Here is a 24,932-nt window from a genome sequence, read left to right on the forward strand (position 1 = left end):
CTCCCGAATGGATAGATCCAATTAAAGCTAGTCTGTGTCATGCGCTCAGAAGGTGTTCTTTTGAGCTTTCTAAGCTAAATTTCCACTATTGCCTGGTGTTTCATGCCTCGAACCTTGAATTCAGTGGATAGACACTTTTTCTTCTGCAACAAATTAGGAATAAGTGCATTGGATCTTGTTCAACTCGCTGCGATTATTTAATTCCCGGCATTGTAGGATGAAAAATTTCCAGGAAATATATAAACAGCAAGTGTGTGTTTCAATAAACTGTTATTGACAAGAACAGGGAGCAGGATAGATTTTGTCTAAGCCTGAGTACTTGTCAATCCACCAGTTCCTGTAGGCCCTAGAAGCTAAACGATACTCATTGAAAACTTATAAAGGAGTTGGAAGACAGGGTGTTACAATTGACAAACAAATAAGTAAGAATTTATTCACATATTTCAAACAGGAATAAAAGGAACATTCAGGATAAATTTTCTCAATGGTATATGCTTCTAAGGGCTGAGATTGGGGCTGTAACCATTTTTCTATTCCAAGTTCCAAATTCCCAGTTCTTTCCTTTCTTTAGGACAAGGCCAATCGTGGGCGTGAACCTTGGTCCACAACAGAAGACAGCCATAGAAGGGGCAGTAACAATTTTAAGTTTACTGTTTTCTATACTTTATTGAGAAGCAAAGTCTAAAGATTCCCAGGAATCATTTCACTCCTGCTTTGAATGTTTATCTCCCAAAGCCTTCTTCTAGGAGAAGGGTACAACATGGGAAGGGTAATTGCACCTTGGTCCCCAGTTCACAAATCTTATAAATTCTTTGCCAAGATGTCTCCTAAGTTGATGACATTTTAATAATCGCTATGGGGAGTTGAAAACTGTTGATTGACCTCACAATCTGAATAATAGTTTTAATGCTCAGATCATCTTCTCCCACAAGAGTTCAGGTGAGGAGTTTCGTGCTCATTGGAAGCACGTTAGCTATTCCAAATGGCGGACATTTCTCACACACAGGCAAAAAAGCCACCATGTTTCTTGTTGCAAACTACTTGCTACCTTTGTTCCTGAAGAAAAGAAAAAGACAGAGAGAAAGGGAGGGATGGATGGATGGATGGAAGAAGGGGGAGGAGGGAGGAAGGGAGAGGGAGAGAGACGGGGGGAGAGAATAACAATTTGTACACGTTCCTCTTATTCCAGTAAAAATACCCATAGTCTGCAAATCCTTGGCTATCAGGTGTTGTGGTTGGGTGGAAGACCAAAGTGTACAGAAAGAGAGTGTAGTGCCAAGAGACAGCACAGAAAAACACATCCAGTTCCAAAGCACAGGAGACCAGAGCAGTCCCGGGCCTGGATGGGCAGAAGTGAGTCACACCCACAGTGCTCCCGAGGACCAGACAAAAGAGAGAAGGAGGTCCCTGGTTTTGAAGTATGTGTTTTATCGTTATCTAACCTCCACTGGGGATCAGAAATGCCCACAGTGCCATTGTAAAGAACCAATGGACGCACTGTTTCCTCACTCTGGTTTCTACACACAACCCACCTATCTAGGTCATCACCATCTTAGTTACCTCAGACGTGCTTTTGCAGAATATTTTATTTAATATCCATAAAGACCACAACGGCTTTAAATATCAGTTCTCTCTCTCACAAAGTAGCCACAGCTCACAGTTGCTCCTTTTAACAGGGCATTCAACTGGCATGCTTCCCTGAGATCTGCCTGTTCGCTGAAAACGTTTGTTTTTTTCCACCTTGGAATTCTATGAACAGCTGGGCAATTTTCTTAGAGTCAATGCAAAAGGGAAGATTTTAAAACTCTCCTTTTAATCTAGCTTATAATGTGCAAATCTCCCCCAAGAAAACTTATTTGCATCTAAAAGTTAGCAGCAATTATATTCTTGTAAGGATATTTTTTCAGAAATGCTTAAATTCTACTATTTCTTATTTATTTATTTATTTATTTATTTATTTATTTATTTATTTATTCGGCTGGAGATTGAACCCAGGGTCTTAGGTAGGATCCTCCAGTACTGGAATTTATTGTTAAAAATACCCAATTCTGAAAGATTTTTATTTTTCCTGAATAATGTGTGCTTAAGTGAGAATTAAATGTTCTTTTGTCCTACCTCCCCCTCCCAACCCCCCCCAAAAATTCAGAGATTACTTTTGATTTCCTAAATGCAAGCCACAAAGTAAATCTGGCTAAATATTTAAATTTTGCCCAACTCCGAAGCTCATTTTCTTTATTCCCTTAAGATTTGGATGAATTCTTCCTGGTACTCAAGTCTAACTATGCTATCACAGGTCTCTGAGAGTCTCTTTCCTGCTCTCTCTGCCATCAGACATGCTGTCGCGAGCTGATTCTCCTACAGGAGGATCACGGTGCAACTGTGCGCTGCATATATATTTGTGACTCTCTTCTTCTCCCTTCCTTTAATTGGCTCACACCCCAACTGCTACTCACTAAGAAAAAGGCCATTTTCCTACAACTTTCACCCCTGTTAGCTTCAACTTTAGTCACCTATGACATATTTTACAGAGAGAGCACTTGGTTCTCACATGGTCATTCAGAAAGTGTCATTGGACCTTCCTGGTCCCAGCACTATAATGTCAACTCATGAAAGTAGCTACTCATGCATTTTCTGACTGATAGTGTTTTCAGATTACTGTTCATTCTGAATTTTCGGTCTCTGGCTCTGACAGTAGGAACTGGTCCTAAACTTAAGGTCTTTAGATAAAGCATCCGCATCATTTTTATCCCTCTCATTTCTGTATCCTAGAAATATGCAGTTCTCTATGGGGAAAAGAACCCTGAAATTGCAATGCTGAATAATCGTGAAAACTGTTTCTGGTACGATTTAGGAAGACATTCTTTCCTTTATTTTGCAAGAGCAGAGAGAGAATAGGATTTGACCTTGAGTTCAATTAGGATAGGATAGTCAGAGCATAGAATCTGACCTTGAGTTCAACTACGAAAGAGGACTTTGGATTCTGACACTACTGAGCCTATGCAGTCATTAAATAACATTATGCTTAGTATAATCACAACCCTGTAAAAGTTCTGGCTTTTATGGGAAGATTTCCCTCCACTTTCTAGTCCAGCTGTGCTGTAGCAAGTTTTCCCAGTTGGTAGCTTTTCTGCTTTGAGAGCAGTGTTTAATTCACAGCTCTGAAAACATAGTTCTACTCCGTTGACTGTAGAGTATAGAGGTCAAGTGGAATTTTGGCACATTATAATGATCCCTCCCCTTCACTAAACAAACTTTAGTAGACACACACATATTTTGTATTAAACACTACACACAAGTATGGATGGTATATTCACTGAAGGACTACCAAATGCATCAAGAATAAAGAAAACATCCTAATGATTCTTTCAAACGCGAATATATTTAAACTTAGATTAAACAATCTTTCTATTTAGTCTTCTCAGACTTTGATGACATACCACAACTGGCTGTTTATCAAAAACTTAGAAAAATGCTTAGCAAGATATAATTGTGTACACACATTTATGCATAATTAAAGTCAGTTTATAACTTGGTACTGGATGGAATATGGCTACACCACCCAAGAAAGGTTGGTGGATGATAAATAACACATTTTCCTCCCCCATAAAGATAAATCTCAAGATGTGAATGCTTTGAGGTAACAGAATAGTCTGATCTCAAAATCTTAGTTTAAAATATCTATTTCCAGCTTCACTGAACTAAACAAAAGATCTAACTAAGTTAGAAAATCCATTTAGATATCAGAAGCATGCTTATATAGGAACTGCATCTCTGTGCCTCCAAAACACATAGAGTCTGTGTGTTTTGGAGGGAAGTTTTATAGCCAATTCTTAGTTTCTTTCTTTATTTTTTTTAAAAAAATTCTACTATTCATCTTATTCTTATTTTTTCTTTCAGTCAAAAAAGAGAAATATCTGAGACTAAGCAATGGCTATTTCTCAAGAACACTAAGACTGGATTTTAGTTAAATAATGTAATTTTGATTTGCCTTTTGACTTTGTCCATCTAGATTTACTAGGAACTCTAGTTTTTAACTGAAAATTGAAAACCCCTTCCATGCTGGATAAAAATCTTAAGAGGAAAATAATAACGTATCAGGAATTCTTAGTCTTGTGTAAGATGTTTTATGCATTTATTTAATTCTCATAACTATAACATATGGTATATTATTTAATCTAGCTGTAGATGTCTGAGACCATACCTGAGACAATGTATAGACCAACGATTTGGCTCTAAGTTTCCTTTTTCCATTCATTTAAGAGCCCAGATCTTTTCCTATTGTATCCTGCATCCTATCTATGAAAGAAGCTCAGAACGTTGAGAGAACAACTAAGACGATGCATTAGGTTCTTATATGTTCTCTAAGGCAAGTACGACTTTAGCAGGCCATGACATAACAAAACCTTGGAGCGTTATCCTTAGAGTGATAAGACAGGTCTGCTTAGCGAAGTAGAAGACAGCACACAGGTTGTAAATAGTTGAAGAGTCATGTGTGCAGGGCTCTACGATAGCACCAGAAGCAACACACACACATACGTCTGCATGTGCTTAGAAAGAGGTCTGAGAGCCGGGCGATGGTGGCGCACGCCTTTAATCCCAGCACTCGGGAGGCAGAGGCAGGCGGATCTCTGTGAGTTCGAGACCAGCCTGGTCTACAGAGCTAGTTCCAGGACAGGCTCCAAAACCACAGAGAAACCCTGTCTCGAAAAACCAAAAAAAAAAAAAAAAAAAAAAAGAGGTCTGAGAGGATCCATGGAAGAATGTTAGCTACTTCTGCTCAGCAAGCTAAGAGTGACTGGGGTGGGGTGGGGGATGGGGACGAATGTCACTTTTTAATGTATATTCATCACTGTTGCTTGCACATTTTGCGTGTAGTTGCATGTATTGCGTTCACACTTAAAAATGATTGAATGAACGAGTTGAATAGTTTTCAGGCATTATTCAGGTGATTAAGCAACTTTAATCTCACGAAGTACAACTGCAGTTTTGGTTCACTGCTCGGTGAGCAGTGCGCTGACGCTACGCAAGTAGAGAGCTCAGACGTCACCAAGTGTATCACACTGTGCCTTACTGAATATCAACAGAAGGCAAGAGCTGTTATTTCAGATGTAGCATAGCCCAAACAGAGCTTTCAAGCCTGCTCTTCCCATTCCTCCATCAGGTTTGCCCATTGGTACGTGTGGCACTATCATTTCTCAGCTTGCCTGAGCAGAAACCCAAAGGGGCACCCATGGTCTCTCTTTCCTTTCTACCACTATGCCACAAACAACAGCATGCCCAACTTGACCCACTTGTAAGATTTCTTGACTCATTTCTCTCTAACGCAATGGTTCTCAGCCTTCCTAGTGCTGCAACCCTTTAAGACTCATGTTGTGGCGAACGCCCCCAATCATAAAATTATTTTTGCTGCTACATCATAACTGTAATTTTGCTGCTGTTATGAATCATAACGTAAATATCTGTGTTTTCTGATGGCCTTAGGCACCCCCCCCCCATGAAAAGGTTTTTTATCTCTAAAGGGTTGGAATCCATGGGTTGAGAACCACGGCTCTAAGATCTTCTTTACGTCGCCTCTATCTTCGAACTAGGCTACTAGAGATCGTAGCTAGTAGCATTCCTGCTTTCATAATTGTTCTCTATTCTCTGCTTGGCAGTCAGAGAAACCTTGTACTCCCTCAGCTGAGCCTCTTCAGTGGCTCCTCGTATTTAACATGGAAATGTGAGACTTCCGCTTTCAAGTCTACCTTCCTTGCTCACTTGGTGCTGGCCTTTCCTGTCTGCTTTCTGCTTTTCATGGGTATCAAGAACATTTGGGCCTCTGGATCTTTCTATTTGCCTCCCTTTCCCTGGACCACTCCTCTCTAGCTTGACTACCTGACTAGCACCTTGACTAAATGGAATGCAGAGAGCATAGGTCATGTAAGTTTGGTCGTTGGTACATAGTAGAACTGTATCCCAATGTCTGAATCGTTTCATGTTTTGCCCATGGTTTTTGATAGCAAAAGTCAACGTGAACCATCAACGAGCCCTGGCAATGTTTCTAACAGTCGGTCAGCAAAAAGTTTCATGCTTAAAAAAATGCAGGAAAAATAGAAGCCTTCAGAAGTTCCCTTTTCAGGTTTCTCTTCCTATCTTGAGTATGTTTTCAGGCTCCTCAGTCAGACTGAGGTCAGATAGAGTAGAGATCTCTGATGGACGCATTGGGGAACCTTTGTCTTAGAGATACAAGGTCAAATGTTCTCCGTGTCAGTACCAACTATAATACAACGTACTCAAAAACTTGCATAACTTACTTAGTCAGATGTCCAAAGAGGATTTTCATGGTGTCATGATTTGGTGGAGGGAGATCTTTTACCAGAGACTTTATAGCTTCAATTTTTGCATTATGGTCTTGTTTTTCTGAAACAAAATTGAAAAGAAACATTAGGAAAGACAGAGATTCCACTGATATATGAAAGGGTTTCTGATGAGATTTTTAGCCTATGACCTAGCAACAGTACTGATCATTAGCTCCTGACTCTCTTGTAGTGAGATTCTTGATTTGATGATAAATTAGACTATAAGCACATCAAAACAGTAACAGGGTGACTTTGGTACAATCTTTCTGTTGAGATTAGATATGGAATTACTTTTTTATATTTTTATTTGCAAGGCATGGGGTGAATAATGCGTTCCAAGACACTCATGGCCTCCGATCCTTGGTAAGAGAGTCTTTGAAGGTGCGATCTGGTTAGGAATTGACGCAGGGAGACCTTTCTGGAATGTGACCTCTCAGCTCCATATCACAGGCGATCGAGGGGATGAAAATTAGAGAGAAGGTAATAGGACAGTGAGAACACAGAAGGGGTGTCTGATGCAGGAGAAGCTGCCTTTGCTGGAAAAGACAAAGATACAGAACCTGGGGAGGAAACAGACCTGTCGATATCTAGAGTTATGTTTGGTGAGGCTGACAGCAGATGTCTATCCTTCAAGATTGGAAGATAGCGAGTTCATGTCATCTGAAGTCACAGGTTGGCATAAGAACCCACAATGTGACTTAATTATAAATATGCTGCAATTATTCTAGATATTCCACTGTGGTTTTGATTTTGTGGGGGATACGTTTGAAAGAGCAGAAAATATGTTTTTAATAATATCTGTGTTTTTTAAATTTCATATATTTTGTTTTTGCTGATAAAACAAGAGCATTACAAATCTCTCAAAAGTCAGGAGGTAGTTGTTCAAAAGTGTGTACCCCACTGATTGCTTCCCCCATGCTGTTCCTGTCAGAGAGAGGTGGCGTGTGGAAAATGAACCTCACTCTTTGGTAAAAGTGTCACTGTAGCCAAGGCCTTCCAGGGTAGAGGTGTAAATATCTACTCCTCTTTAGCACTTCCTTCCCACTCAACTGGGTGTCTCCCTAGCTCATAAACTCTCTCTCACGTCCAGCACATGATCCTCAGAACTCCAAAGACTTCTTTTCTGGACTCATGACATATGGGAAAGTAGTACATGACATGGACACCCACACAGTATCCATTTTCTTCTTCCTTAGCATGATAATATCAATGTGCATAGGAAGGTAGCATGTCTGTCTGGTCAACCGGTCCCTTTCCCAACATCCTCTGTAGCTGGGGTGGCCATATGACCAAGTCTGGCCAGTCAGAGCCAAAGTCATTTGGGAGTTCTCAAAAGTTGAGAATGCAGACGGAAGGAAGTCTTCACTGTGAGATGAGCTTGAGAACTGAGGCTCTGAACATGGAACACGTGTTAGAAGGAAGGGCTCCATGGAGCAGCAAGACCTGGGTTTCTTTGACATATAAAAATGAACCCTCATGTACTAAAGCCTTTGCAGATGGGTCATTGATACCAAGGCAAATTCTTCCTATAAAGATGTCCTTCCAAAACCCTAATACTTAATCTCTTGCTAATAGATACATGGATTTTATACAGTAGGTTAAGGAAGAGTCATTTCAGAAGCTGGCTGTTTTCTTATGCGATGTTGCAAAACAAACATTTTAAATGGCATTATAAGAGAATGTCCTGCTGAAGATAGTATTTGGCTAAAGTGGAATGAAGGCCATCTTCCTAGTGGTACCCTACTTGAAAGTTCTACTCTTCCCTCTTAAAACCACCAAGGTCTATAAATAATGCTTCCCACGGTCAAAACTTTCAGAATTACCATTATTCTTAATTTTAAGAGTTCCAATAGTATACGACTTGAATACAAAGAGGAAAAAGGAAGAGAATAAAAAAGTGGTTACCACATCTCTTTGTAATCTGCCATGTAATTGTTGTAGGTGCAATGAAGTCAAGAAAAACGACAGGGAAGCTGGTCTAGTTACCCGGGCAAAAGTATCCAGGCATGCTCTATGCCTTGTAGCTAACCTTGTATAGTCACCTGTGCAACACTTACTGCATTTTCATTGCACAAATGCCTTTCAATCCCCCCTCCCATCAAACTGCATTTTTCTCTGAAGCAAAGTGACTTCTCTACCTGTAGGTAATGGATTCAATGAGAAAGAAATGAATTAGTGAATGAAAGCCATGAGCATGGGTTAGGATGGATGGATCTTCCTTTAAATTCTTTAATAGCCTCTTATAGCTGTACTGGATAGTTTTATGTCAACTTGGAGCAAGCAGAGGTCATCAGAGAGGAGGGACCCTCGACTGAGAAAATGCCTTGGTTAAGACTGTGCTGTAGGCAAGCCTGTAGGGCATTTCTTAATTAGTGACTGATGCAGAGGGCCCAGCCCATATTTTGGTGATGCCATCCCTGAGTTGGTGATCCTGGGTTCTTTAAGAAAGCAGGCTGACCAGGACAGGAGGATCAAGCCAATAAGCAGCTCCCCTCCACGGCCTCTGCAGCAGCTCCCTGTTTGAGTTCCTGCTCTAACTTCCTTTGATGGTGAATTGTGATGCAGAAGCAGAAGTCAGCTAAACCCTTTCCTCCCCAGCTTTCTTTGGCCATCACAGCAATAGTAACCCTACCTAGGACATTAGCTTTGTGACCATCTACGCATTTCTTATTCTCCAAAGCATCCAAAAGAGGAGCTTTATGGAATAGGCTCTAGTATTCAGCATGCTTTGCACAAACAATAGTGAAACTAAGTACTCTATAAATGCTCATCTTCCAATCAAAACACTTTTGAGATTCAGTTCACCCGCTTATAGCACATAGCAATTATCTCCGTGCAGTACCCATTAAATAGTGTGTGTGTGTGTGTGTGTGTGTGTGTGTGTGTGTGTGTGTGTGTTGGGGAAGGCTATGTACACAAGTGAATGCTGGTACTTGTAGAGTCCAGCAGAGGGCATCAGACCCCCCAGAGCAGGAGCTACAGGCTGTCTGAGCTGCCGAATAGGATGCTGGGAAATGAACTCAGATCCTATACAGTACTACTAACCACTGAGTCACCTCTCCAATCCTTGCTACTGATTCTTCAGCTTGTTTGTCTGTTGGTCCATGTGCAACTGCTCTCTTAGCCAGGCATTAGGTAACATGCTAAATACTTTTGTAATGGCCAAAGAGATTGATATAATTGGAGAGTGGTTATATATAGGAAAGTTTATAAACTGTGGTGGTTTTTGTCTATAAGAAACGTTTTACATTAAAAGCATTTTATAAAATGTTTCTTCTTTTTCTACTTTTGAGGAATCAGACAATTGAATAGTTATGTAGATATTTGTGGCTAAGTTATACCAAGGGAAACATGCACAATGGACTTAAGAAGACTGAAACATGAATGAGGAACAACTCTTTATCCCGACAACTGAGTCTGAACAAAATCTTTTTGGAGAACTAGAAGAAAACAACGTTTTCCCATTTAAATCAACACCGCATAACCCTTTCATGGCATGTAAATAATATAAACATGCCTAAGTGGAAAAGCATCTAAAAACACAATGGAAGCATTAAAATTAAAATAACACCTTTTCATTCGGACTTATGGTGTGTCATGCTAGGCTCTGGGATCACCTTCCCTAAGCCAGGAGTGGTTCCTATGAACTACGACTCATACACAGCTTACTAAGACCATGTCAACCGTCTTCAGTTGATTCCACGAACACACAAATGACAGGATTTTCTGCCATTTCTCTCTTAGCACGTAGTTTCTCTTACTTGTGAAGTGCTCAAAATCTGAGGCTATGGTGTTGTTTGACTCTCCCTATTTAACATTAAGATTGTAGAAAGTAAAGGAACATTTTCTTTATGGAGACTTGAAGGCCTCTTAGCAAAACTGTATGTTAAGAATCAGAAACTTTTTTTTTTTTTGGAAATAGCTGTGTTTTCTCCTTTGCTGCACTTAATTCTACGTTTGTTCTAGCTCCCCTGATTTTTAGATGCACTCTATGTTTCCAATTATCTTTATTTAGTCCCTCGCCTCCAGCTCGTGCTTCCAGTCTCTAAACTGAGAACCTTCAACCGCACACAAGACATTTCTGCATTCATTTTCGCCATCTAACAGAAATTCTAAAGAATTTTCTGTCAACTCTTGACTTGCTAGCCCCGTCTTCTCAAACTCCAACAAACTAGAGCAGGAAATCAGCTTTCTCAGACACATTTCTATGCTCCTTGGAGAAGTCACATCTTTCATGACGTGAAATAGACTTCAATGTTATGGTAAGAATGTGATTTTATGTTCACCTTATTAATGGTTCTTAGGTCAGTTTTTTTTTTAAAAATAAGAAAATGATTTATGAAAGTAACATTTGCATTTATCTGCACGAAAGGTTACTACTGAAACACATTTACAATCAAATGCTTTATAGAAAAGAGATAAGATAAAGTTATACAATGATGGAAAGAGTTTGGCTCAGTAAAGAACCTTGGGATGGATAACCTCCAGTCACTTTCTGGCCTTATCATCCACGGTCTTATTTTTCTTAACTTATTTATAGATGCATATTAAATCACATTTTGAAATAGATTCTGTTACATTATATAGGTTCAAGGAATGAAAAGTCTCGATTCTGCCAGTACATAATTCACATAAGTCTTATTTATCTGACTGTCTATAATTCTTAAAAGATAGTTATAACCCTGTGTGTTAAAGAGGTCACTGTGTACAGCTGTTCTGAAGTGTATTCTGGCACATTAACATGTCTTGTATGAAAGCATTATATGTCAGGCTGTGTTTAGAGTATGGCAATCCTCTAGTTTCGGTTGAGTTAGGTTTTTTGTGTTGTGGTCATTTCAGAATGTGGTGAGAGGCTGCCGTTTACAGCAATAAATATCATCAGGTAACATCCTTTGCATTTCAGGTTATCCTACTGATAAAACAAATCCTTTATAACACATTTTTAATGACAAATTTTAGATGAAGATGAGAAATTAACCAAACTAAAACAATTGCTTGTTCAATATTTTAAAGCAACATGCATTCACTTTAGGAAGAGATGCTTAAGGGGGAGATTTAAACCTCACCTGCGTCAAACTTACGTTGTAAATAAGAGAAGTGGTTTATCATTGCGCAGACTGACAAAAGTGACTGAGAATTTCTCCTCTGATTTACAGTGATGGGCAAATTGCTTATACTCTGGAAGGGTCGTAGTCTTTAAAACACAGCAAAATGTATATAGGCTGCAGGTTTTCTATGGAATCAAATGTTTTACCACACATTCATATATGCTAAGTGCTCACTGAGTAATTTTCACTTGGACAAACTTTCTTAGATTGTTACCAGCTCTGAGACAGGAATCTCATTAGCCAAGATCCTGTCTAAAATCATACGAAGTCATGTATTTTACTATTTATTTATATTTTTTCTTATATGCTATCCTTTAGTACTTTCTTAAAAACAGAAACAAGTCACAGAATATGATAGATCTATAATCAGAAAACATGCCTGCTATCAAAATTTATTTGGTTAAAATTCATAAGCAGAGTTCATGGAAGCAGGAGCAGCATTGCAGTAAAGCACCAAGCCATTACCATGGCTTGGAAATTGATCTGTGGTTGACAACTCTCACTTTTGTGAGATTCTGTGCTCCTTATAGACCCCTCTAGAATCCAGGAAAGCAAGTTAATTAAAAGGAAGGTGCATTCTTGACATCTTCAGACACCTGACAAATTTAGTTTGAAGTACTGATAAGCTGTGTTAAACAGTTTATCTGGAACTGAATACATGTGACGTAAGTAGGACTGTTCCCTTCTTTAGCGGGCATCCCTGATAACTAGATCTGGCCAACTGATTTCCACAAATCACATAGATCTCCTTGTAGTTACTGTTTCACCTGGAAAATATCAGGGTTTTGCCCATTTGTGAAATAAGCTAGTTTTTATAAAAAGAATTTAAACAATGAGAACTCTCCACCATCCGTCAATGTTAAGATCCAGAACACTCTAGCCAGGGCATTGTCGTAGGCTCACTGATTCCTTAAGTCCAGGAACTGCTCACTGGCTGATTCATTACCACAGCTAGAGGTCATTTCTGGTCCTGATGCAGGAGGAGGTAGCCATTTAGTGCTATCTCCAGTCAAACTGGCCAGGTAGATGCAGATGTTGAAAGCACACCTTCCTCTTATTCAAATATAAAATATAACATTTCTTGGTTTATGGGGTGCTTTAGGGACCACAGATATCACAAAAGTGAAAATCATCATGCAATTAGAAGCCTTGCCAATGGGCATTGTAAGATCAATCTCTTATCTTCCCTTTATTCCTCTTGGCAATCAAGAGTCAGAAATTGTTAAGTAAATTTATCTTTTAAATAATTTATAGTGGGCTAAACATATGCATACATACAAATGAATAAAGTAATACCTAGCAGGGCAAGCGTACAGTCCATGGTTAGTACAAATCTGGTCTGTGTCTTTGTCAATTTCTGACCCAGAGAGCCAACAAAAAACAATATGCCATAACCGATGTTTAAATATAAGGCATATAAAAAAAGGTGTTAATGAACATTTTATCTTTCTTCTTACTCAGGGAATTATCCAAGACAATTGTGGAGGTAAAAACAGCTTCTGAGGTGTTAGTTTGCCTGGCGAAAAAAATTCAAAATAATTTAGAATTTCACAAATCAATGAGATTAAATTCTATTTAAATCCATTTCGGAAGGTCTTCATGATTACCACGATTAACTACTTTATGTATCCTCAAATACATTCATGGTAAGTAAAAATACTCTCTTTTCTTCTTTCCTGGAATTGTATTGGTTATTCTGATACTCCTGGTGGACTGACCTTATGTGGGAAGGAAGTTTGGAGAACACTAACATTTAAGACTCTCAGTAACTTTTAAAGAGAATAATTACTTTTAGAATGATTATATTTCTTAAAATTCATCAACCTAAAATTGACTCGTGTGTGTGTGTGTGTGCGTATGTGTGTGTGTATGTGCATGTGTGTGCACGTGTGTGCATGCCAGAGGACAACAACTGGTATCATTCTTGGGGTACTGTTGGCTTCTTTGAGACAGGGTCTCTCTGGAGCTTGCCACTCAGACTAAACTGAGTGGTTAGTGAAGCCCAGGTATGCGCCTCTAGCCGTCCTCCTCCCCAGAACTGGTGTTTGACATGAATACCACCAAGCTTGGTTTTTCATCTCATGTGTTGAGTGTTGAACTCAGGTCCTTGCACTTTACTGAGTAAGCTGAACCTTAAACTTGCTCCCTTCATTTTCACAGCAATGCATCTGTCCGAATTGGAGCGCGAAGTGGCATCTGAACCTCCATCAGTGGTTTTTACAGGAAGAGCGGAAGTCTGCTAGAGATTTGCTGCTTTCAAAGTCATGTTGGGAGGATCATGGCGGCCAAGCACATTTCTGTAACTTACCAATGACACTAAGTCATTCTTAGGGGAGAAGCTGTGCTGAGAAAGCAAAGCAAACAAAACAAAAGAGCTCACTAGTTTATTGCTTTGAAACTCAGGTCTGTGTAATTTTTCTTTAAATTATGTTTATGTATATCTGGTTTTATAAATATTTTTTAAAAAAAAAAAAAAGTCTTGGTACTGTGAGTTGTTTGAGCTCTTTCTCATTGTAAACCAGTAACATTCTAAATACTTAAGAGGCCGTTTATATTAATTGTTCTCTTTGTACATTTCATGAGATTAGAAATCCAACTCTTCTAGGTTTGAGGTTTTCATACAAGTGTCTTACATTTGGTTATTTCCATTGGTAGACTGAATAAACTTACAGGGATTTAAAATTTCACATGAAATTAATAGACTCTATCTGAGAAAGAAAACACAATCCTAGAAACTCTCGTCTGTTTGGAGTTTAAAGATGCTTTTTAGGCAAGACATATTAAATTTTTATCTAGAACACTTGTGCTAAACAAAAAAACCTCTGAAGATGAGAGAATTCTTGGGACAGTAGCTTCCTTGTCAGTTTATTTGACCTGGACTCACAGCAATACTGAGAGCCGGGGGGCAGCTCTGAATTAAACAAACAGCAAAATCCTTTAAGAAATGGTTTATAAAATCATTTATGATTCAGCTTCCCCCTCCCCTCCAAATTGAACAATCGGGGAAAGAGGGAAAACAGGCAACACATGGCAACTTTAGTCAGCATTTCTGAGCTGGGAATGATAAACACCTCTGCCTGCCCCGGCATTTATCAGGACTGAGATATTATTACCACGTACAGTCACAGCGTGGTTACTGTTATCATCGGAAGAAAGAGGCAGCTAATCTTAATGGTTTGTAAAGCCGTTACCTGCGCTGGTCTGACATTTATCATGATCATTTTACCACATGGGTCCCTACATAGCAAAGGTCTTTTATCTGGAAGGGACATCACTATGAATTATTATTTGCAGCTAGGTAGAAAATTGTATGTTGTAGATACCTTTACTCATTATAAATCACATAGTCACATCCCACCATTTCACCCAGAAAGCTGCTGAGCCTAGGGTTTTTGCTACAGCTTGGTTTTTCTTTCCTCCTCCTCTCTCTCTCTAGTTTCTCAAAAACAGGACCTCCTCTTTTTTTTTATTAGAATCTTAAACACATTTTTTGATGGAGGCATTTATATGGTAACAATTCATAGAGACACAGTTTATAATCAGAGGGATTTCTGGAGCCTTCTGTATAAGGACTGCACAGGTGCCTGAGGTGTGCAGTGACCAGCAGGTGCTCAACTGCTTATTTGAAAGGATCCTTCCCTTACCCCTGCTGGCCAGAGCATCCTACGCTTTGGCTCTTACCAAAGAATGCTTACCAGCAGGTCAGACAAAATTTCATACTTTTGCTTTAAAATATAGGACTTAAGACCTTGTTTGACCCCAAATACTTTGCTTGAAGAACAGGAGAAGAGTTTTGTTTTGTTCAATTAGAACTTTGAACGACTCTGGTTCAGTAGGCTAGAGTGGAGTTGAAGATTCCTCTAAACACTTCGTCCACGGAGCTGCTTAGATTTTGTCTCAAACTACCACCGTCCTAATGAAATGCATGGGCATTGAATGTGGTGGAAATTAGACATGGAAGGTCTGATGTTTTAGAGCCACAGGACTAACTCAGCGAAGAACTGTGCATTAATCTAACAATGGAAAACTCCGACGCACAGCTTAAGTTGTTTACCATGGGGAGAAGCAAACAAACCCTCTCTTTTAAGAAAGATTGAGGCAACTAATCTTCTGAAAGAGATATTTATATATTTTTCTTCTTTCTCAAGTGTTCCATTAGGAATAAACAAGCCAGAAATTCTGCACTTCCATAATGAAGAGGGAGGAGACTCCTTTGCCGTTTTACATTTAGGAAGAAATGTGCGAGAAGAATGTGACAATTTAAGCAAATCAAGATTGTTGCAAATGGATCACAAACGGGACTTGGTGGGGTATTTTATGCTAGCACGTGAGGCAGGCAGTAAATTTGAAAGGAGGATTTTCTCAATGGTCTAGTTCTGATGTGTTTTCGCATTTCTTTGTGTGTTTAAAAGTGGTTTGGATGTGGTGTTTAATATTGCTATGGCTCTTTTGCAAATGAGTTCTGGAGAAACATTCACACATGAAGGGAAGCTGGTGTGCCGCACTGCACAGCAGCTGCCGAGCACAAATGAACTACCCGGATTCTAGGTTTGGATCGAGCAAAAATAAACATATCATCTCCACTAAAAAAAAAAAAATAACAACCTGTCACTTTTATTTTATTATTTTAATTTATTAGTTATTCTAAATGCTTATCGTCATCAAAAGTAGAGCCCTGTCCCATTGAAGAAGCCCAATCTTCATTATCAAAGCCTGAAACAATAGCAACTTAACTGGAGGGCATCATTTTGTAGGAACAGGCAACACTTTGCCTGCGTTGCCACACTGGTCCCTGGTCCCGGAATCAAACCGATATTATTGCGGATGTCCTCCAAAGAGATCTGTTTCTGTTTCAGAGACAGGTTGAGAGATACGCTTGCTGAATTTGAGGCCCGGGAGAGGCAGTCATTTGTGAAGCCAACCTGTATGTACTTCAGTTGCTCACAAGCAGCTGCCCACAATTCGGTTCAATCTTCTAAAATTTCTTTGTAAAATGGTGGCCTAATACTCCAGCGTATCGCTTTGCAACCGAATGAAAGAGTGAGTGATTCCCAACAAACAAGCAAGCAACCAACACTCTCATCTTCTTTTATATTTCAGGATGGTGCTTTTGTTTGAATTTGCCACCATCTTGCCATTGTAGCCCCCCTCACTCCCGCATCCTGGGAGCATTTACAATAATTAGTGAGGAGCTTTGCTGCTTGGAATCTCCCCCCTTTCTGGGGAGCTGGGTGGATTGTTGAGTGCTAATGAAAGTCAGAGACTTCTAGCAGTGGCTGAGCCAGGCACCGCTCCGCAGACTGTGAGCTTCCCACTGTGCGGCAGTGCACGCTTCCCGCTGTTATGTTTACCATAGTTTTAATGTCTGTGAAAAAATTCCTGATGCAACCGAATTATGCTGTGCCCTTTTGTTTACACAACCCTACCCTTCCCTGGCCACTCGCTGCCCCTGTTTTAACAGATTCTGGTTGTGGCTGCCCCTGTCTCTAACAGAAAACTGTCTCCTCAACTTCGTGGCCCTCTTACCACTTACAAGAGCCCAGTTGATTTGCAGCCTGGCTTGAAAAGCCTATCTATAAAGAAGTTTTGGAGGAACACACACACACACACAGACACACACACCCCACAGCCCACTCTTGAGGTACCCAGTACAGCCATCTTCTTCTTCAGTGCACTTGAATTTTATCCTAGGTAGTGTTAAAGCACCAAACTAAGTCAGCTGGTGTTGGCAGTCGTAGCTTAAGATGCAAATGATTTTGGTGAAATGTGCCGTGTCTTTAAAGAATTCTCTTAAAAAAAAAAAAAAAAAAACAAACTCACAGCAACCAAGGACTGTGCTCTAAGACGAAAACAAGCTGATGGCAATTGGAGTTGTCCTTGCTTTAAAAATGGTTATCTCAAAGATGGCCATTCCCTTATATTGTAAATTGAATTCACCAAGTGTGATGTACAAGGAAGTTTTTAATGAGGATGCATATAACTCTTTTCATCCATTACCAAGACTCAAAAGGACGATGCAACCCTTTCTAATAGACAGCGGAGAAATGGAATTAATAACAAAAAAATAGCACTCGAGAAAGTTTAACTTTAATGTTTCAAACTCCAGGTGCCAGAGTTTGAGGAAAATAACCAATAATAGCCATTTTTAACATATTTGATGGGACTGATTATGCAATGCGCAACTCTAAATGGCTTATAGCACATTGTAGCATGGTTCCATCCCATTGGCTACAGTAGGGTGCAGGCAGATGGATGGCAGTGACAGGGAGAGAAGTGCTTTTGCTTAGCCGTGCGTTAAGATGCCATCCAGAAGCTCTGTGCACTGCAGACACTTCATTAGGATGCCAGGATAATGGTAAACTACCACTCAGAGTGACACCCCATTTCCCGCTTACTGAGCGCTCCAACCTCGGCAGATGTCAACAATCTCGCAGAGCCGCGGAGCAGACCTAACTTTCCAGCCACTTTGACTCCAATTTTTCCCTTCTAACAGGGCCATACATTATGTGCAATATGTAATGACAAACACCTCACCGACAACAAAACCTGTCCAGTTCATTAGAGCCGAGGGGCCACCCTGTGTGTTCCTCCATCTCAGAGAGGAGGGGCCCGGGAGCTTGGGTGAGTGTGGTCCATTTGCTATCTCACTTCCCGAAATTCTTGCTGTAATCCAGTTTCCTGATGAACTCAAAGTGTTAACTGCGTGGTGGACTCTGATCATAAATGGCTACTTTTCGGTCAGCGGAGAGGTGACTGTTCCTTTTAATTAGTGCCCATTCCAACAGGGAGGGTCTTTAGGATTCTTTTGTTAAAATTTTCAGTATGGCTCTTACTCGTCTGCCAAGAAAAGGCTCACTGAAGCATCTGGATGGTATTTCCTCTGCAATGTATGACTTGAGGCCATTCACACACCTCCTTTCCAGGGATCCAAGCCAAGAGGAACTTTTTTTTTCTATGATATAAATCCCACTTTCTTTCTATAAAGAACTAAGGTGTGTTTTAGATGAGTGAAAAAAAGTCAACTGGAAAAAACAATAGTCTGAAAGCCGCCATTATGATTAAATATAACGGATTCAAGCTTTGTGATCCTAAGTGTCCTACTGGAAGCTCAAAGGGTCAAAACACGACTAAAGCACACACCGTGCTCTTGGGTGGGTCACCACTTCTTTGTAAAGACACAGCGTGGAGTAACCGCAGCAGAGGACAAATTTGAATGTCAACTTTCGGTGTGATGCCCTCTATGAGGAACTGACGCAAACTGTGACTTTTGGTTTGAAATGGCATCTGGCTGGCAACACCTAAACCTCCTCTTGGGACTTGCCCCTCAAGGTGCTCAGAGACAAACTCCACCTTTCAAAGTAAGTCAAACAGAGACTGACAGTCAGGACAGTCATACGGCTTAAGAACAGCTTACTGGAAGACATGTAAGAACCGGGAAGTGCAGGCATTGGGACCACCTGGGCCAGCTCTCTGAATTCAGACAGAAGCTGCCCGGACCTTTTTCAACTGAGCTCATCAAAGAGTGAGGCACTGTTCTGTTAATGGTATTTCTCACTGGTTTTTCCTTCTTGTCCCCTTTCTTATCCTTGCCTTCCCTTTGAACTATGCAATAGGTTTTTGGTTTACCTGAGAAAATTCAGAGATGGTGATTTCTATGAAATAACCAGGACACTGTGCAAGAGAGATGGGAGACTAAGCAAGCCATGCACCTTTTAGAGTACCAGACCACAACAGGGCCTAGCAACCTCGGTGGAGAAGAGTAAGAACTGTCAGTGTGGGTCTAACGCTCCAATCACCGAGACAAACATCATAGACTCGAATAGAAGCAGAAGGTTAAAGCAAGCATGCGTAGGGTGCTGGATCCATGTTTGCCCTTTGAGGAGAATGAACATAAAGTCTTCAACACGTAGGAAAAACTGTAGCTCAGATGAAAGGAGAATGCCTGGAGAACTCTAGAAGGTTCCCGACGACAAGATAATTAGGCAATTTAGCATCCATTGGATTTTTCTGAAAGTTATGCATTGAAAACTCAACAAATGTTGAGGAAATATGGTAAGATGGAAAGATACTGGGAAAAGCTGAGTGAGGACCAAAGGTAAAATAAAAACTAAATCCTATTTTTACTATCGAAAATTAGGTAGGTGATTTGGACCACAAACTGGAGAAGCTTCCTGAGAATGTGAAAAATAAGTGGCAGTGAAGAAGATATGCTGGATATCAGAGAGCTGGTGAATTCTCTTTGAGCTCTATGTGTGCAAAGGCTCTAGAAAAATTGTAACATTTGAAAAAATAACAGGAATCTAAATGTAATGATCAGAAGTGAAATTAAAGAAAACAGCGAATGAGGAAAAAAAAAAACCTTTGTCAATATTAAAGGTGATAGGTTCTAACAAAATTTAACTGAGTAGATATACTATTTGGAAATATTTTAGTAAAACTTCGATGAATGTAAAACATTTTCTTACAGATGCTCAATCTAAAAACAGGACTAGATAAACAAAATCATAGGCTTTCTTGAGACCCTTTCCACCCAGTGGAAACACTAATTAAAGCAAAAACATAAAAACCCAACGCAACACTTGATGAGTTTACAGGGGAGATTATCTACATCTTAAATATTGTCATTTGTTTGCTAAGTCAATAGAAGGACATTGTCTTCCAGGCAAGACTGATAATAGCACATCTTCCTTCTATAAAGTAAACTTGAAGCTTCCGATGTCTGCTCACCCAAGGATCAGACTTTATATCGCAAGAGCAGACACATCACAGGAAAAACTCGGCTTGGATCTTAAAGCCTAGAAACTCTTTGTATTGCTGATCTTTGGCTTCTTTTTTCTCATGGTACCAGGAATACCTGGCAGTGTCCCCTACACAACCGAGGTGAAGGCTCTGGAGATAGGCAGCAGTCTTTCAAAACGACAGTCTGCGCTGACCACTCTGGAGTTTAGCCACAAATGTCTACAGAGACATTGTACTGGAAAGAGACTACATTTGTTCTCTCTTCCGCTTGTAATATTCAGTACTGGAGAGAGGGCAGTAGTTGTGTTGACGTCTGATGCTAAGCAGTTCTTAGTAGTCATGTTTTCCTATAATTGTTTTAGAGTAAGTTGGTGAAAGATAGTTAAAGTGATGAAGATTAAAAAATGAAATAATTCTAGGTATTATATAGAATTTTGTATATCACACTTGCTTTAAAATTATGAATGTTAGGAGTAAATACAAGCGTAGTATGAACAGGTTGGAAGGAAATATCTCTAAACCAGGATAAAATATGGAGTCATTTTTATATTCTCTATATTTTGAGTAGACTTCAAGTTAATTTTAATATATATTAATTCCCTTTTTAAAATCTGCTAAGGAAGCAATTCAACATGAGTTTGTATAATTGTTTAGCTATCATACAACCCATCCAAACACTTAAGTAGAAAGCTTGGTAAGAAATAGACCCAAATATTAATTAGGATAAATAGTATGTATTTTTAAATTTTAAAATATTTCCCAACATTTGTGACAGGATGGGTTTATGACAGTAAAATTAAGGCTCCGTGTTTGCAATATGAGAATCATTAGTTTAGTTGATTTTGCAGAAAAGCAAACTCTTTACACAGGTCAAACCATTCTTAGAAAAATACCATTCCTGAGCTGGGCGGTGGTGGCGCACGCCTTTAATCCCAGCACTCGGGAGGCAGAGACAGGTGGATCTCTGTGAGTTCGAGGCCAGCCTGGTCTACAAGAGCTAGTTCCAGGACAGGAACCAAAAGCTACGGAGAAACCCTGTCTCAAAAAAAAAAAAAAACAAAAAACAAAAAACAACAAAAAAAAAACATTCCTTTTTTCTGACTTTCCTCTAGGTATTACTGGCGCTATTGACATTTTTCTTGGTGACTGTGTTCCAGAATCAAGTATAAAGTGTTTGTATTGGCCACTTTCTTCTTCTGGGTTAACATATTGGGTGTAGGGGCCCTTGCAAGGCAAGTGCAGAAAGCGGAAAACCCAGAGGAATAGATGTTTGCAATCTGAAGGAACAAGGACCCCGCATTATAATGTGTGAACATGCATTCTAGTTTTAGATTCTAAATCCCAGCTCTTCCCCAATCATATCAGCTTTTAGGGAATTCTATTGCCTCCTGGACTGTACCTTGGAATAGTGGAATACGACACAAGTAAGCAGTGTACATACAACACTACCACACAGAAGCAAAGCTGTGGGAATATTGCCAAGGTAAAAAAAAAGGCAGCTGCTCACTTGTAAACAAGCACACAGTTCACCACCGGATTCAGCCTTGGCTTCTCTTCTCTTTGAAAGACCTACCTACTACACGGCTTTATATTTGTAAAATATATTCATCTCACACATAAGTTAAAGCCTCAAGTTTGCCTCAGTTTTCTGAATACGATAGATGCCCAGTTAGTATCCACTGATCAAATTATCCAGATAATTGATTTAGTCATGTAGTGGATCTTATACACAAGCAGAAAGCAGAGAAAACCTTTAGTTATAAGTAGCTAACTCCTATGTACACTAAGCAGAGATACAAGGATCTGAAAATCAAATCTTTGAATGTAGAAGTTGTTGGGTGGGCAGTAAATATTTGATTAAAATTTAGTCAAAATTCTTGTTAATTTCATATGGGGCAAAAGTTTGCTGGGCTAGGGCCCCGCTATAGCTGAAATACTTAAGGGAGCCCCCTATTGGCTAACCACAGAAATACATGTGGAGCCTTCAAGTAGATGATCCACGTGGCTGAAAATGATTTCAGATGGAACCAACATAAACTTCCATATTTGATTAACATAAGCTCCTAATAACTTCTTTCCTCAAAAATGGTTTTAAAATTATCGGTGTTAAAGGATATAAAAAGACAAAACCAATTTCCAATTTATAAAAAAGCCGTAAATGTAAGCAATTCAGAAACGTTCTAAGACAATGGGACATTTTTAAGAGGCCGAAGTGATTCCTGCTGTGACATTTTGCAAGGACTCTTCTCCTCAAACCATTTTTTTTTTTGCCTGAATTTAGAAAGAAAATAAAGTTAGTCTCTTAGATAATCCGAGCACAGCCCGCTTCCCTGCTAGACATATTCCAGGACTTCAGAAAGAGAAATAATAATGGGAAAGGGATGCAAATGTTTTCCTTTTCCAGCAACATAATTTTTTTAGAAAAAGTAAACAGTGGCTCCTCAGGGAGATGGGACGTGAAGACTGTTTATTCCATCATTTGAATAGGACGAGACCTGGCCTTTGACTTGAACCACTACCAAATTTCAGACTGTGAGGAAATTGTTCTACATTTCCTGACAAATTGAGTTAAGCAGACATTAAGTGGGCTTTAAGAAAACAAATGGCCATCTTTATCACAGGTGGACACTGATGGCTTAATGGGGCCTGGGCTGATTGTATCACTTCTAATGGCTTGCCGGGAAGCATTAGGGTTTTTGCATAAAGAACTGGCATTGCGAAGCCCGGCTAACACAGACCTGTCAAGCGCTCTGTATCCCTTTGTGCACGGAAGCAGATGTTTGTATGTATACTCTGAACTGGCATTAGAGCAAGCGACAGATGCCTGTCTGAATGCCAGGTCTGTGAATCTTTACAGCAGGAGCATGTACTGAGGAGGTGCGGCCCTGCCCTCCGTCAGAGGTAATTCCCAGCGGGGACTTGCTAAATCCCGGCTCAGTTTTCATGATTTGGCTTTCCGAGCAACTGGATGAATGTGTCTATCCTGAGAATGCAAGACAAGAGCCCTCCCGAATTCTTGCAGATTTACAGATAGCTCAGCTGTGTTTTGAACTTGGACTTTGCAAGGCAGAGATTTTGCTCTGTAATCGCGGGCGACTTCCTCAGAGGAGCGGGTGGCATAGCAGCTCCCTAATTAAAACTTACTTCAGTGTTTCTCTGCCAGGCTCCCCCCGCCCCCGCCCCCGTATCTCCCTACATTCCAACCTCAGCTCTCAAGGAAATGTGATTTGAGTTCAGAGGTTTTCCTCTTCCGTAACGTTCAAAACTTACACTCCAGTTGTCTGTCAACAATAGAAACAGGTAGCATGCAGTCCGTTAAACAAACACCGTGCCCCCCTCACTTTTATTTGACATTTTATTTGGCTGTGACAAATGAGCAGCAGTTGGATTATAACATAATTTGTCTTGTCTTTATTACCAGCACAAAGGACACCATTCATTAATTATTCTGCCGTTGCAGCTTAACACTGACTGGAAAGGTCCCTCTTCGGACAGATGGCGGGGACGATGTTATTTATATCAATCAGCCAAAATCCTCAACAAGGATTACTGTTCCTGAGACTACAATGATTTATTTCTTTTTACCTCACCCTCCCGCAACCCCTTCTGCTTTCAGAGATTTCTCTATAAAAACGAAATTTGATGAGAATCTCAAAGCAAAGCCGTATTTAACCTGTTAGCTTGCAAAACAACATGCATGCTACATCAGTTTAACTGCGTGACATTAGCTGCATATTTTTTTAAACTGCTTGGGGTTTTTGATCTTTCATTCCAGTGTAAAAGATTAAGGGAAGGTCTCAGGGCAGCAAGTTCAGCAGAAGTTCGCCTCTTGTGTGACACTGTGTTTCAGTGGCCCATGGGACCCTACACCCCTAATAAGGATATTGAGCTCTCAAAGCATTTTTTTGGGGGGAGTTCTCTGTTGAGATGAGATGATCCATCCCATTTTCAAAGCCCAGACCCTTTCTATAAGATCAGCTGGGGTATTGGGCCAAAATGAAAACAACAACTCAAACAAGCAAAAAGGCAGAGATTCCGTTATCCCCTGTTTGAACTGGGGTCAAGCAGAAGAAGAAAAGGAAGCACCCTTTGATTTCTTCTCAATGCCCATCTCTGTTTAGCACCCAGAGGAGGTGCCTGGGGAGGGAGTGGGTAATTTACCTTGCTTGTTTTGGGGTTGTCAATGATTCTCACTAATATGGGCCGATCAAGTCCTCCTAAAAGGCCAGACGGAACCCAGAGGTGTGACATTCTTCTACATATTTCTCAGCAGTGTTTGTGAGAATGCCCATTTCCTCACAGCAAGTCTTTAGGAGAAGTGGGTGTACACAAAAGCACAGAGCCTGCGGAGGCTGAGCCACTGAAAGTTCTTTTTTTAAACTTAAAGTTCTTGTTGAATATAATAAAGAAAATAGTGCCAAAAGTTTTTTTTGTCTTCAGAAATTATTGGTATAACCTTGCTCTCCTGATTAGTGTGCAAATATTAAAAGTCCCATCAAGACAAATATCAGCAACATGCAAATACTCTTGCAGGTTGTGATTAAGATTTTAAATGTATCCTTTTGCTTTTAGTTAATGAAAAACAAAGTCTTGGAGGATCTAAGTTGTAATTTATTAAACATGAAAGGCTCCTTGATGAAATATAGAAATGAGATATATTTTGCATTTCAAAGATTTAAGCTGACAACTTACTTGCATGCAAATAAGAGCAAGATTTGTAAAAATATTTGAAAAGAAATTATTCCTG

The 24,932-nt window shown here is 39.9% G+C and overlaps 1 protein-coding gene across 1 annotated transcript in view; it reads right to left on the bottom strand.

The window, feature by feature from the left end:
* Window positions 1-24,932, bottom strand: part of Arhgap15 (Rho GTPase activating protein 15) — a 598,323-nt gene that overhangs the window by 55,368 nt on the left and 518,023 nt on the right. The window contains exon 13 of the mRNA XM_057755169.1: window positions 6,294-6,399. Coding sequence (XP_057611152.1) covers window positions 6,294-6,399 — 106 coding nt within the window. The remainder of the gene's footprint in view (window positions 1-6,293; window positions 6,400-24,932) is intronic.

Source organism: Chionomys nivalis, chromosome 22 (genome assembly GCF_950005125.1).
Source record: "Chionomys nivalis chromosome 22, mChiNiv1.1, whole genome shotgun sequence".
Lineage (NCBI taxonomy): Eukaryota > Metazoa > Chordata > Mammalia > Rodentia > Cricetidae > Chionomys > Chionomys nivalis.